General features: G+C 44.1%; 1 protein-coding gene across 3 annotated transcripts; it reads left to right on the forward strand.

Annotated features, from left to right (window-relative positions):
* The first annotated feature begins 1,747 nt into the window (after positions 1-1,747).
* On the forward strand, positions 1,748-11,219 carry PURA (purine rich element binding protein A). Of its 3 annotated transcripts, none has more exons than XM_032476876.1 (2): positions 1,748-2,095; positions 7,986-11,219. In XM_032476876.1, exon 2 carries the CDS (start codon positions 8,130-8,132, stop codon positions 9,096-9,098), a length of 969 nt encoding a protein of 322 aa, XP_032332767.1. In that variant the 5' UTR covers positions 1,748-2,095; positions 7,986-8,129; the 3' UTR covers positions 9,099-11,219. The 3 variants fall into 3 exon arrangements, with proteins under 3 accessions (XP_032332767.1, XP_032332766.1, XP_032332768.1); XM_032476875.1 differs by having other exon boundaries at positions 1,749-2,225; XM_032476877.1 differs by lacking the exon at positions 1,748-2,095 and adding an exon at positions 7,261-7,462.
* Positions 11,220-15,568: the final 4,349 nt, after the last annotated feature.

Raw genomic sequence — 15,568 nt, forward strand, 5'->3', positions numbered from 1 at the left:
TTTTTCCTCTGCTAGAACCCTCCTAAGTATTCTCATTTTCAGCTATGATTCCATATTTTCACCAGCTTCTAATCTCCACAATATAGTTGGAAGCATTTAGGACAAAACATTCTTTAGGATATCAAGTTGCAGAAGACTGTAGTTTCAAAGATATTTATATAGTAGTGCTGCCACCTAAAGATGAGGTGAATAAAGAAACAATTCAAAGGAAATGACCCATCATTCTAGAGGCATTCTTAATGCAAAAGTTTTCTCACATTGAACTAGGGATTAATAAATATTTTGTTTTGTTAGTATGGAAGTTTGATTCACAACAAATTATTTCTGAGCTATAATTTTCTATTGCAGAAAAATGCCCTTTTAGAATAATCTGTGACTTGAGGTCTCCAGGAATACCTTTCTCTCAGACATTAGGCATTGCCTACAATACATAAGAGGGGGAAGGGAGCATCAAAAGATACCAGGAAGTAAACTATTGAGGAATCTCTGGCTTAGTGGATAAAGCAGGTAGTAATAGACCTGTGGTGTTTCTCTCGCTCTCTCGGTGACACACTATTTGCAACTCTCAACAACTGATGTATTTTTGTAGCTCAATTTTCTTATTTATCAAATGGGGTTAATTTCACCTGTCCTACTGCCTCTAAGGCTTAGCTAGAAAAACTTCTTGGAAAAGGTCCTATAATAAGTGAGTTTAAAAGTCTATTGCCTAATAAGAGTATCTCAAGATGTACTGCAGAGCAACCTCAAAATAAAATATACTCAGTTAAATAAGTTAAAACAGTGACTAAGTTTTCTTAAATCACAGATTGAGTTCTCTGCGGTATATTTAAATAATTAAAGATGGTGAAGGCATTTTTAAGTGATCCATCTTCTATGCACGCAGTGTTGCAGAATGGAGATATGACAGTACACAAAGCGAGGGTAAAAGTTAACGTGTACCAAAAATCTTGTCAAACTTGGTAAGATTTCAAGAAAACTCTTAAAGGACAGTTTATAGTTCTGTATTTTGCCCTTACGTAGCAATTTATAAAAATTAACTCGTCCCTTTTACTCTCTCCCACTCGGCCCAACGACGCATAAGTAATATTTATCAGGGTTTTGTCCTTAGTCACAGTCCCTCAAAGGGGCCCAGTTTCACCTACACTGCGTGGGAGGCTGGGTAGCAACCCCACGCTTCCTGTCAAGGATTCTTGGGGCCAGAGCCTGAACGTGGTCTAGCCCCTTTCTTCTTTATGCTAATTCTGCCCTTCTAACCCCTCCCGGCAGGAGTCTGAAGGCCAAGGTGAGACCCTCCCGGGAGATGAAAGGCCTATCGCCCCCTGAGAGATGCGGGCGAAACAGGGACGGGGGGAGGCTAGGGTGACGGGGTGGTAGCGGCACGGACTACGGCGCTGAGGGCCCTAAGTTGGAGCTGACGCAGGCCCTATAGGGTTCTGTCCCCGCCTGAGCCTGGCTTCCGTCCTCAAAGCCTAACCAGGAATAAGTCCTCCTGGTGGCGCTACGGGAGGCGGATGGAGGAAGAACGGGCAAAGAGGCCGCAGGCAGCCCCCTTCTCAAACGCGCCTCAAGGCCTGGGCCGCGGGCTGTTGACGCGCCAACAGCAGAGAGGGCGCGCGCACGCGCGAGATGGGGGGGCGGAGGGAGCGCGCTCGGCGGCCGCCGCCGCGGCAACTGAAACGGAGGGACGCGAGGGCGGAGGGCGCGAGCCACGGGAGGAGGGTGGGGGGGGAATGGTGGGTAGCGGGGAGCGCGCGCTGACGTCGCCCGGAGTCACGCACAGAGCGCCGGGTTACGCGCCGACGTCTGGCTGCCACGACTTGCCGTCTGCGGCGGCGGCGGCGGCGGCGAGCGGATCCCGCAGGGGAAGGAGGAGGAGGAGGGAGAGCCAAGGGGGCTGTGAGTGAGCGGGAGAAGCAGGGTGTGAGCCGGACTTGCTAGCGGGAGGGAGAACGAGCGAGAGCCGAGCCAGCCATCCGAGCCGCCTCCTCCTCCTCCCCTCGGCGTCCCGCCCCCGCCTGCCAGCCCGCCCTTCTCCCTCCTCAGCCGGCTGAGCCCGAGTGAGGCGCAGCTCGGCTCGCGCCGCTGTCCAAGACAGGTGTGCGCGCGCGCGCCCTCCTCCCCTCCCCCTTTCCTCGCGCCTGCCTAGCGCCTGCCTCGCGCGCGCCCTCCCTCCCTCCAGCCCGCGCCCTCCCTCACCTGCGGCAGGACAGCGCCCGCCCGCCCGGGTAAGCCCCTTGCGACCGTCTTTGCTGCCACTGCCACAGCTTGAGGTGCCTCCCACCTTTTCCCCTCTAATTGCCCTCTTATGCCCCAGGAATAATTACTGTAGCATTGTAGACATCCCCGCACCCTCCCTCCGGGGACCCGGGCAGTGCAGCAGCGCACCCCCCTCCCCCCGGAGCGCACGAACGTACGAACTCCCTCCCATCTCCAAAAAAGAATAAAGTCACACGCCCCTTAAAAAAAAAAAAAAAAGAAAGAAAGAAAGAAAAGAAGGCAATCCTACCTCTACAGGCGCTGGAGACCACCAATGGTGCCGTTTGCTTAGCAATCTCTAAGACCCATTTCCCCTGGCCGCCTTCGCCCGGGACCTGGGACAGTGCGCCAAACCTGGCCGACACTCCCTGCACAGCAGCCCTGGCAGGAGGGGAGAGGAAAGAGGGTTCTAGGCTCCACTACCAACCCCTCCTTTCCTCTGTTCACCCCCACCACCCCCGCAATGCATACACCCGCCCTGTATGCGTTGTAAAAATAAAAAAGAATACATTGGTGCTGACATCGCAGATGCAGCCAGGCCCAGGGATGGGTGGCCCGAACAAGCATTTTTGCTGCCCCACAGAGCTAGATCAGCTCCGTAGTTTGATCTGCCTTTGTCCGAGGGCGAAAGGAATGGATATGAAGTTGGAGGGTCTTACCTTTGAGCGACTGTGGACCCTGGCAGCGGTTGAGATGCCTGTAGGGGAAGGGACCCCCGCAAATATATCTGCTTTGAGCCTGAACTTGAATAGAGAAAGGCCCAAGAGTCCGGTTGGGGAAACTTCCTTTAATTTGTTGCTGTTTACTCCTGAATAAATGCTATTTTAATTTCCGTCGTCTCTGCGGGACCCTATTGAGGCTTCTGATTCGTTCTTTTCTGGGCCCCTTGTTTTATTGTCGGGCCAGGAGCTTTTGGACAGCTTTGTGCAGTGGTGTCTGTGTTTGTGTCCCGTGTCCTTGGAAGGGAGGTCCCAGTGCTTTACAATAGACTGAATTTGGTTTGACATCTGTTGGTAGACTGTCAGAGGAGAAAAGGAATTTTTTGATTATTTGAAGACCCCCACTGCTCCCCGCCCAAACTGACGTTTGCGAATTGTGGCTTTGAAAATTGGAGTGTTGATGAGAGTGTGGAGAAAGTTGCTGATTTCATTCCTTTGGGTACTGGTAAAAATCATTTAAGAATCAGTAGCAAGAGAGAGAGCTATTGACACTTGCATCGGTTCTGTTTGGACCTTTTTGGTACATAAAATGTCGGGTTTTCTGAAATTTTTATTGAATCTAGAATGTGTGCTACGTTTATTTAACTCTTCTGCAAATGCTTAAAATAAAATTTTGTGAAATGCGAGGATTTTATCACATGGATTATTCTCTCAGATTTTAAATGTTTAATTCCTATCTTTAACCCTAAACATTGAAATAGCATTGGAGAGGTATAGTTTTAAAGATTAAGTGAGCTATAGAAAGGGGATAGGCTTTTAAAAAATGATTAGTGAAATACTGTTAGTCGTTGTTGCTAAATGTTAAGATTTACTTGAGAGTTTTCCTGGTAGATAGCTGAGAGAAGAAATGGGTAATTCCTTCACTTTGAACGCTTACAGTACAAGTTAGTTTTAATGATTTGATTATTGAAGATAATTGTCTGATTTAAGACAGGCATTTAACCTAAGTAACACTTGAAAGCACAAGGTCTAATGTTCTTGCTTCTCTTTTATTTGGGAAATCTGTGGTTTTGTGAAATATCAATCAGCATATTGTTTTTGTTGGGAACTCCATAATCAAAAGAGTTTATTACCCAGAGATAGATACCCTCTCTCCAAGTTATTCTGTAAATGTGTGTGTTAATTTTTACTTTTAAAAACCAAAGCTGAATTATATTATTTCAGACCCACCCGTAGTTCAGGCTGAGGAAAATGAGGCTTTTTTCCTTTCTTGTCCAGCCTAATGTCTGTTTCACTTGTGAACAATTTTTTTGTTAGAGTTTGTTAAAGATACAGAGATAGAGGGATTAAAAATAAAGCAATCTCTGTTCTCTTAAAAACGTGTGTGTAGTGTTAATAAAAGAGCACACTAAATCTGAAGACGTTTATCAGCTTTTAAAAATATAAGCAAACTTTGAGGAGAAAGGGAATATTTTTGACGTTTTTTTAATTAACATGGATATTTTGCTTCATATTAATGTATTTCGTTTTCCCTTTGTCTCTACTACCTCGTATTGAAATTATAATTTTATTTCTACAACTATTTGTTTTAAAATAACAATTCAAACAGCTAGACACTAGAACTGGCTTTTCATTTACCAAATTAGTACATTGTTTAGGTAATTAACAAATGGCTAGGAATGTTTTTAAATCCACAAATTTGCTAATGGATTTTCAATGTCAGGATGCAAATCTAACTTTGAAACTCTATTTAAGGTTCTAAACTCTTTGTTTTAAGACTTTTCTCTGAGTCAATATTCATTCTTCCCAGGCTACCTGTTAAGAATACTGTATTCTATAGCCCAAGGAAAGCCGCCTTTCACCATCCCCTTCCATTCTTACCAAAAGCCCACTCTTACAGACTTATCATGAAACTAACTTTCTTGTTTCAGTAGTGAAAATGTGCTAAATATCGTATTTATCTTTGTATTATTTTGGAAAAGGCATTATTAACCTTGTTTGCTTTTTAGATACATTTATAAAGTAGGCGAGAAGCTGGATAATGGCAAATTTTTATACGTATATAATACATAACAGAATAAGTAAGCACATATTTATGTGGAGAGATTCAGGTCTCGGTTTGCTGATTTGAGCTTAAAATTTCCAGTTTCTGCGTGCAAATGATATTTAACTTGTGTTTTACCTAGAAACTTCATCAGTTGCCTCTGCGCTGGGGAACTAAGAACTTGGTTCCTGGTGACAGTCAGTTTTGCAGAAAATCAGGGCATTTCCAAACTTAAAGCGCTTCAGAACCCCGGACATAAACGTTTGGGACAGAGGGCAAGAAATTTAAACTCCAAAGTTGGTTGAAGAAGGCGGGCAGTTTTGAGCCTTTTTTTTTTTTTTTGGTCGTGGGGAAAGTGATCATTAGAATGGTAGGATGGCAGGAACTGGCAGGCGCATGCCCGCTCTCCGCAATCCCCGCAATCCCGTTGGCCTTGCTGCTTTGAGTTCTCCCGACGGAGCAAGGGCTTGGTTCAGCGCAAGGTAAACCCTTGAGGAAGAACAGCGGCTCTTCCAGATCGGTGTTAAGCAGATCTTAGTCTCAGTTTACAGGTGGGAGTGTAATGCCCCTCCCAGTTCTGTGCGGAGACCCTGCCACTCAGCCTTTGCGTCCCTGTTTGGGGCCGGGGTCTATCCAGGGTCCTGATCTCTACCTTGCGAACCTGGAGGAGCCGCCGCTTCTTCACCCGTGTATTTCTGGGTGGTGGGAAGTACGCCAACAGTTCCTATGTCCCCTTCCCGACAGACTTGGGGACAGGGGAGGGAGTGCAGAAAAATCAGCATTGAAAGGGTACTAGGCGGTGCTGGAGGATGCTTCCAAACTGAGGGAAAGTTCTTTGTGGGGCCAGAAGCCTGGATTTCTATCTCTCAGAATGGACCTCCCCTTTAGGGAGCCACTTCAGGGACAACTGGACAGGTGGGTGGTTCTGGGGCTCCTCCACAGGACTACTCCGGTTTGCTCTTTGGGAGCCAGGGTGCTTTGCCCTATTTCTTCCTCTTTAGCGGGAAGTAGTGAAGGTCAGTCCAGAGCTGAAGTAGCTAATGTTGGGTTGAATGGGGCCCTTGCTAAGAGAAAAAGGAAGCTGTGAATACTCAGCAGCAGAGTTTGCCCAGGAGATGGAGGGATATATCAGGGGGCTTTAAGGTCTCAGGCATTGACAAAGCTTACGCTCTGGACTGGTCTGGGCTTCTTGATTAGTCCTCTCTTTACCCCTCTTTTCCTTAGGAAGCTTGGGCAGCCAGATGCTCAGCTGTCTCTGAGGCTAAGAGTGAGGGAGGCAAGTCTCTTTATTCTGGGGTGGGGGGGTTGTTCAATGGGAATGGACAGCATAGATGTGATAGACACACTCTTTTCAGGATGAAGGCAGCAATCCATGCTTGAGAAAGCCAGGAGTAAGGCTGTGAGGTCTGTATCCTCTAAGCCCCCTGTAGAAGGTGATGGGGAAAGTGTAGGGGGTCATAGGCAGAAGTTCCCCTGGAAATAGGCCTTAGCTTTCCCACAGATGCTAGGACTGCAGACTGCAGTGAGGGAGTATAAGCATTCTCTATCTATCCGTGAGAAGGAAAACAGGCCCTAGATTATGCCTCAGAATTTAGGAAGAGAAATCAATTATTTCTGAGCCCCTTATTGAGATCAGAGTAGACCCCCTTTAGCTGTCACTGGTTTAGCTGTCATTGGTTAATTAATGGTCGGTAACCTAGATGTCTGCCTAAAAACCAGCGATCATTTAATGTTTTACTTTTTGAGAGATAGGGGCTCTCCTTGACACTTTGGAGTTTCTGAGAGGAGGAGTAAAAGGGGCGAGCGAACCTGCGTTGATGAATCCCGTAAGGAACTGCGTTTCCCAGGAAATTCCTGACATTTTTAGCTCGTGAATTTCCTAAAGTCTGCTTGGTTTCTCCTCCATTCTGGGTCCCTCCAGAGAGGAAGAAGAGTGGGCTAGGGGTGAAGGCTCGTCAGGGCCTGGTTCATCCGCAGAGCTGGCCGGCAACCCAGGCTGGGCTCAGCCCTAAATAGGGTGCCCCCCTTCCCCAAATCTCGGAAGGAGGAGGGGGAGGCAAGCAGTCAGTCGTGGTCCCCAGAGAGGCTGGTTGAAGGTTTTTGGGTGAGTGTGGGGTTTCTTTTTGATTGTTACTTGAGGGGAAGGGCAGAGCCAACGGGAACAGGCACTGCGGGCACCCGGGCCCTGGTGCGCCTGCCGTCCTCTGCTTGGCTCCCCCCCGCCGGTGAGTGCGCCCGCCCGCCCGCCTGCCCGACTGTGCGGGGCTGCGGTTGGGGGGAGGGGGGAGCGGGATCATCTGAGGCCAAAGCCACTGCCGTGCGCGGGGAGGGGGAGCGGCGGGAGCGAGGGGAGGGAGAGGGGAGGGACGGGCTAGGTGTCTGCTGCTCCGCGCCACTCCTGCCGGCGCCCCGTCCTCATCCCTGGCAGCCCCTTCTGCAGCTAAGGGTTACCGCCGCACCACCTCTCCTCTTCCTCGCCCGCCTCTGCGGCCAGGGCTCTGCGGTAGGAGACAGTCCAGCCAGGCGACGGGTGGGCCTGTCTGGGTTTGGGTCTGGATCTAGCTGGGGCCCGCAGGGGAGGGGTGGCCGTGACTCGGTGTCCCCTCTCTGCAGCCGGCTCAACTGCGCCGCGCAGGCCCCTCCCCTCACATCCTCTTTGGGGTCACTGGAAAGCAGAGCTCAAGCCTGTTCCCTGTGCGTAGTATGGCAATCTCCTTCTCATCCTTAGTCCCCCAACTCCCCGGGCCGAAGCCGCCCAGGGTCTGGCCAACAGCGACAGCCACAGTGGTGGCGGCAGCAGCTGCGACGCGGCGCGTCCTGCTCTCCCCCCTCCCAGCCAGGGGTGTGGGGTGAGGGCCGCCGGGTGGGCGCCGCCTGGCGGGCGGGCGGATGGGGGGCTGACACCGGGGAGGGGGCGCGGGTCACGTGCCGGCGGGCGGGTGGGCGCGTACAGTAGGGCGCCCTGCTACTGTACTGGGGAGTCAGTGCCCTGTTACCGGGTCTCGTCTGTCTCGTCTCTCCCGCAGATCTCGCGAGAGTGGCTGACTGGCTGTGGGGGTTGCGGCGGCAGCAGGCGGAGCCGGGGAGGGAAAGCAGCGGCGGCTGAGGCGACTGAGGCGGCGGCGGGCGGAGCGGCAGGCGGCGGCGGCGCGGCGGCGGAGCGCAGCATCATGGCGGACCGAGACAGCGGCAGCGAGCAGGGTGGTGCGGCGCTGGGCTCGGGCGGCTCCCTGGGGCACCCAGGCTCGGGCTCGGGCTCCGGCGGGGGCGGTGGTGGCGGCGGGGGCGGCGGCGGCAGTGGCGGCGGCGGCGGCGGGGCCCCGGGGGGGCTGCAGCACGAGACGCAGGAGCTGGCCTCCAAGCGGGTGGACATCCAGAACAAGCGCTTCTACCTGGACGTAAAGCAGAACGCCAAGGGCCGCTTCCTGAAGATCGCTGAGGTGGGCGCGGGCGGCAACAAGAGCCGCCTCACTCTCTCCATGTCAGTGGCCGTGGAGTTCCGCGACTACCTGGGCGACTTCATCGAGCACTACGCGCAGCTGGGCCCCAGCCAGCCGCCCGACCTGGCCCAGGCGCAGGACGAGCCGCGCCGGGCGCTTAAGAGCGAGTTCCTGGTGCGCGAGAACCGCAAGTACTACATGGATCTCAAGGAGAACCAGCGTGGCCGCTTCCTGCGCATCCGCCAGACGGTCAACCGGGGGCCCGGCCTGGGCTCCACGCAGGGCCAGACCATTGCACTGCCCGCACAGGGGCTCATCGAGTTCCGCGACGCTCTGGCCAAGCTCATCGACGACTACGGAGTGGAGGAGGAGCCGGCTGAGCTGCCCGAGGGCACCTCCTTGACTGTGGACAACAAGCGCTTCTTCTTCGATGTGGGCTCTAACAAGTACGGCGTGTTTATGCGAGTGAGCGAGGTGAAGCCCACTTACCGCAACTCCATCACCGTGCCCTACAAGGTGTGGGCCAAGTTCGGACACACCTTCTGCAAGTACTCGGAGGAGATGAAGAAGATTCAAGAGAAGCAGAGGGAGAAGCGAGCTGCCTGTGAGCAGCTTCACCAGCAGCAGCAGCAGCAGCAGGAGGAGACGGCCGCTGCCACCCTGCTACTGCAGGGTGAGGAAGAAGGGGAAGAAGATTGATCAAACTGAATGGAAAAAAACCCCACACACATGCACACACACACACACACACAGCCACACACAGAGAAAATATACTGTAAAGAAAGAGAGAAAATAAAAAGTTAAAAAGTAAAAAAAAAAAAAAAACAACTTAACTCCAAGGGAGCACCACCCACAGAACCTCCACCAACTGACAGTTTCTCTTCTTGACTTGCCACCCATCGCTGGATGTTGTCCACTTTATCCACCATATAAAACAGTAAGCAGCTGCTAAAAACAAAAAACAAACAAAAAAATACAAAAAGTAATAACATTATATGAACTGTGTTTCCTACTTGATTAAAAAATATAAAGAACTGAGTGTTTATTTCCCTAATTAACCAAGAACTTTTGTACACGTTTAAGCTATTATTATTAAAAGTGTTTGCAAAATGGTCAAGATTATAATATTGCTGAATTATATAAAAGTCCTTTTCATGTTGAGCTAACATTTGACTTTAGCACAAAAAAGAGATATTTTAGAACACGTAAAATAATATTTTTAGTTTTTCTCATTTTGTTACCAAATTTCAAACCTTACATGGAGGTTATTATAGTATATTTGACACCCTATATACCTGTGATTAGAGATGTGTATATATATGAGGGCTAGGCATGCTGTGTGTCTGAGCTTTGTCTAAATGTTATGCAGAAGTTTGTAGAGTTAAAGGTACGTAGGTTTAATTCATGCAAGGTAAACAATAAGTGCTCTCTTTTATACAATATGCATTGCATCTGGACCTTAAACATATAAAAATGGTCAGTGAAACTTCTGTGAACATGAAGAAATTATTAAAAAAGGCATTTAAATGAAATTTGCTAAGTTGTGATTTTTACGGTTGGAACCAAAGTTATTCAAATAGTAAAAGAAAAAAGAGAAAGAAAGGAAAGGAAATCTCCCATAATATTTTTCTGCATCTGTTTGCTTTGACTGAGTAGGCGTTTTGTCATTATTGTGTATATGAGATGTACTTGTATCGTTCATAATATATTTTTTTTATTATGTGTAGAAAGGTTTTAAAAACTAACGTGCAGCAATTTCCAGTGAACCTGTACTTGGACATCAGGTAGTGAGTCTATTTGTGGTCACTAGCACTGTCTCCTAAACTTGTAAGAGGTCTGAAGCTATCCTTTGATTTTTGCCAGTGCTATTAACTTATGTAGACCTGTTAAAAAGCAGAGCAACACAATTATAGTTATCCTACTGAGCCATGGATTCTGAGCTTCATTTTAAAAGTGAAAGCCAAGTTGGTATATGTAAAGGATTTCCATGTAGCTGTGGTGCTAGTTATTACTGGCTACATTATACGCTAAGTGTTTTTGTGTTCCCCAAGTGTACAAGCCTTCTATCAAAAGTATGTTCTATAACTCATATATTCAAGGTGTAGGGTATGAAAATGCAAAGCTTAGGAGAGCACTTTACTAAGCTGGTGTCCTCCAAACTGAAATTGTTTGTAACGATAGTCTTTTACAGGTTTTCATTTAAAGATGTTCGTGTGCTTTTAATTGACAACTAACTTCTTGCTGCTGTATAGTAAAATATTAATATATTTTTATCATTAAACTGCTGCATGACTATCATCTTTGAGTGAAGAGAAAATGTTATAAAAAAAGATGCCTTAAACAGTACATTTTGGTTTGGAATTATGTAGAAAGTATTTTGGTTAAAAAAAAAAAAAGGTCTTGTCTGACATAGAGAGTTCTGGGGATGGAATTGTTTTCTTGGCAAATCCAGCCATATAGATCTAACTGCTGTATGTAGAAGACACCACCTGTAGGAGCTGGAAGGTATCAGTGCTTCTCACATTGTAAAGCATTGGCCTAGGAAGGTGAAACAGTTGTCTTTTTGAAGGATTTTTTTTCTGCTGGTTCTTTGGGTTTTGATTTGATATTTTTAAGCTCCCTGGTTGAGTGTGTTGTCTTTGTTTTTGAGATCTACTGTATGTGTTGAATAACAAGCTATTTCCATTGTACTGTGCATTTTCCCATTAAATTGTTTGCTTTTAATATTCATACGATGTTAAATATGAGGTGACCGTACAATAGTTAGGAGTTTCTTTACTTACAAAATCACTGGAAATGATTAAATTGCTTTCCCCCTTACCCCAAGATGCATTTTTCTTATTTCCATATAGTAAAGTTGAGCTTTTACAGTGCATAATGTGACATTTGGAATGCTTATCAACTGCATGTAAACATTAATAACCTGCACTTTTTTGTCTTAAGGTTTGTTGAGCTGTTTTGTTCACTGTACTTTAACTGTGATATGGAAAAGACTGCATTCTCTGTGTTGTTACTAGTTAGGAAAGAGAATTGCTTTGATTTTGTCTCTTGTTTACTATAGCTTCTTAAAGTTAAGCCTTGTGCTACAGGTTGTTGGAGTACTCCTAGATCAGTGTTTCATAGTAGCCAGCAATAAGTAGTGCAAGTCAACAAAAACACAGCAAACTTAGGCAAAGTGTCCTTTCTTTGAGATGCGAGTTCTTTCATGAGGTTTTCTTTAGGGTCCGAGTTACCTAAAGTGAAGCCTTTCTTACCTATAGACTTCAGATTCTGTTTGGAATCCTACCGGATCAAGAAGCACATGCATTGTGCAGTTGTCTTTACACTATAACAGTTAAACACAATCTTACTAAGATTTTGAAACCATTGTCTGATTTATGGTCAGTGGGTTGAAAAAGAAATCCACATGCAGATCTTTTAAGACTTAAGACATGATCATGGAAAAGACTAATGACTGTAAAGATGCTCTTTTTTTTTTGCATCTCACTTTACCTCCCCAAGTACCCTCCCATTCTTCCCTCTCCCCTCTCCTGTTTCATCCTTTTCCAGCCCTTCCCTCCTCCAGGTGCTCGGTACTTTACCAAGGTTCTATATCTCAGTGTTTTATGTTGGAGTTTTTCCTTGTTTTCATTTTACTAGTTGGTAAACCCTGTTTGTGCTGAAACAAAAAAGGAAATGGTATATTTGACCATATGCTTTATTTATAGAAGACAGTATGATCAAATGTGCCAAAAACAAGCAAACAAAATTTAATTCCTGACAAGTATGCCTTATTTTTAATGATCTGCTTTGTCTTACAATTAAGGTCCAAGAGCTTGGTTAAACTTTATTATTTGCCTAAGTATAAAAGAACACTTCAAATGCATTGTGTTCTTTAAAATGAGAGACACTGTCAAGTAATTTAATCCAGAGATCAGCCACCAGATTTGAAATGCCCATATATGTGTGTGTGTTTGGTGTTATTTGTTTGTTTGTTTTCTTTTAAATCACCAAATCTTTTTTTAAGCAACTTTTTATTTGTGCCTCCTATTTATCATGCTGATGTTTGAAGCAGCAGTCATCCAGCCATAGAGGGAGCTAAAGTAACCAGAACTGTAGAAATCATTATACATGCCTTTGACAACAAAGGAAGTTCATAAGAAAAGCCATGTTGGCTTTTCCTCCACTAGATACAGATTGAAGGTAGATGAATATTTGCCAAATGGGAAAAAAAGACAATGTGAGTCAGGAAAGACAAACTTTTCCAGCTTCTCAAAAGCCATGGAGAGTAGAAACCAAAACTAACAGGGAAATAAAAAACCTTGAAAGTCTCACTTTCTATTTATCTCATGCAGGGGTTGAAATTTGACTCTTAAGTGGGAAATATATCAGTGTATTTTTTAGGTCTTCACATCTAGATATGGATAACTATTCCAGTATGATTTTTCAGGTAATGCTGCTAGCAGTTTTAACCCCTGCTTAAAGAAGACAGATAATTTCATTTGGGAGCAAATACTTGTTGCCTTGAAAAATAGCACTGTAATAGCCTATGATAATTAGTTATAGAATAACCTTTATCCCTTTTAAACTATGCAAATTATTAAATAAGTGTAAATTAGGACTCAATTAAAGATAGTTGATTATATTGCAATCAGATGGCACTTACAGACTTAACTGGAGCGTATACAAATAAAATCTATTAGTCTAAGAGTTTTGTATGCTAACAGAAAAATATAATTTAGCTACCTATTCTAAAAATGGTGAATATTATTAATATTGTACAATAGGACTGGGAAGACTGCCTCCTTTTTTGAAGAGAGAGAGATTAAGGATTTTTATAATTGTTTTTCATCAAAGTTTAATATTTTTGTCAAATTTTTAGGTATTTAATTTGTAAAACAGTTTGCTTTGTACTGGCATACAGAAAATAGGGTATTGATTTTAAACTTTTTGAAGCCAAGTGATCAAGTACATTTGTAATAAAAGTCAATGGATCTATATCAGTTGTACTCACTGTTTTCATTTCTTATACTTATTAATATAGGAATGCTGTACTTTTTCTGTAGGAAAACAACTAAATTTGGGTGGAAGGGAGGGGAAAAGATAAGTCCGTTGATAATGAGAACCTGGGTGGGTACCATGACCCAAGCACTTTATATAATCTTTAAGTCAGTTAAGATTTAGTATATTAAAAAAGATGTATAGGTCACTTTTTTCTAATTTTTTTCTTACGAAATTTGATGTTTGTGGGGATTATCTCATTTTTTCTGTTCTTTAACATTTTGCATTTGGCAATGTTGAAACTTTCTAAACTAACACATTTTTCTTTATGGTATTTTGGGTTATCCGCCAGCCATGGTTGACCCCACCATGGACCTGATTTTTTTTTTATCTCCCACACATGGTTCATCCTCTCTTCAATATTCCCACTCATTGTTTTTCGTATTACACACACATAAACACATACACACACATATTTCCATGTAATTTTAGAATGGGATTTCGGAAATTGTTGCTCTGGTGGCTTTCATAGCTCCACAATTTGTTTTATTTTACATGTGAACACACTTTTAAGATTTTTTCCCCCATAAAAAATGAGATACCAAATCTAATGACATTTTCCCTTTTCATTATCAGAACGAGATTCTGCTTTCTTTGTAGCATCCTTTATGCTAAAATGAGAATCTTTAGCCACTTAGGTTTTGAAAAATTGGTGATAGCTCTGAGTATAACATTTATAGTTGATGATCCCTAACTTTGAGTATCTTAATGATTTGTAGGTATATATACTTCCTCGTGAGAGTGGAATGAATAGGAGAGAGAATTTATTAGAACTGCTTAAGTGAATAAATTCACTGAAGTTATTTGTACAAAGTTGTCTTAAACTTTATCCACTTTTAAATCATTTATTATAATATATCTGTTTATTTTCATTGCAAGCTAACCAAATTTAGGCCATTCATAATGAAATTGTGTAAAGCTAAAGTGACCTGCTATTAAAATTACTGTTTTCACCCAGCACATTAATTACTGTAGAGAATTTATAGTAATTTTTTAGGGAAAGCTGATTTTACTATTTGAAGGGTTATTTGATCCTAGAACAAAACCTAAATTTAAGGCCTAGGCCATTTGATAGGTTCTTTTTGAGCAGAAATTTCAATATTATGGGCTAAGTGAAGATCATCTAAACTAACATTAGCATGTCAGGTAGAATTTCCTAATGTAAGAACAACCAGGTGAAAAGTGAAAGATATGATTGGTTTCAAGCCAATAGTTTGTCATCTCAACTGCTAAACTGACTACCAAGTTTTGATGTTGAATGATCCTAGGCAATTTATGTCTTTAGAAAACTTGAGTATGACAAAGGTCACTTGTTAGAAATATTTTTCTTAAAAAGAATTTCATAGCTACTCATTTATTTTTATTTTGTCCCCATATTGTGTTTAGTATTTATTTCCTTTTTTTTCCCTGATGTGCTTTGCTTTTGTGGAAAATTGTCTTGTTTGATAGGCAGAAACATGGTGGTGATCTTCTGTGTAAAATAGTTATTTCTTACAGACCAGAAATATTTTACTCATTTTTGAATCACAAGATTTTTGCATTTTCATGAATACATACTTTATTTTGATAATTATTAGTAATATGCTTACTAATTAAATTTTTGTAGCATCTCCTAGAAAAAATTTGAGCTAAAGAGTTTAATTTTCTTGATTTAGGGTGCACTTTAATAATTCAAGAAGCCTCCAAGTTCAAGGACCAAACTTTTATATTCTAGAATTTTGAAAAACATGGAAATATTCTTGTTGGCATGTGTTTTGCTCTAAACTGGATTAATGCAGAAGGATTCTAGGAGGACTTAAGAAAAGATGTCCTTCTTACAAAGTGGCAGTCAAACTTATGGGACAGGTGACTTATGTATTCACATTGACCAGCTCAAATAGTGATGGCCATCAGCTAATGAATTAATAGACTCATGTTGGGGAATGAGTCAAATGCCCATTGATCTGGAGTGGATTGGTAGTTTCCAGTGCAGGTAGTTGTTGGTGACATTTGGTTTACCTCCTTACCATATAACCCTAGCATTTTCTTTCTCCCATTTCCCCTTTTTCCTGTCTGTCTCCTTTATTCTTCTTGTCATAGGCCTTCCAGTGGTACTCCAGTTTATCTCCTTAAGAGGGAGGTAAAGTAAT

This window comes from Camelus ferus, chromosome 3 (assembly GCF_009834535.1).
Source record: "Camelus ferus isolate YT-003-E chromosome 3, BCGSAC_Cfer_1.0, whole genome shotgun sequence".
In the NCBI taxonomy this organism is placed as follows: domain Eukaryota; kingdom Metazoa; phylum Chordata; class Mammalia; order Artiodactyla; family Camelidae; genus Camelus; species Camelus ferus.

Bases quoted from the DNA above. Each gene is read 5' to 3' on its own strand.
- PURA (XM_032476876.1), top strand. From the start codon at position 8,130: ATGGCGGACCGAGACAGCGGCAGCGAGCAGGGTGGTGCGGCGCTGGGC.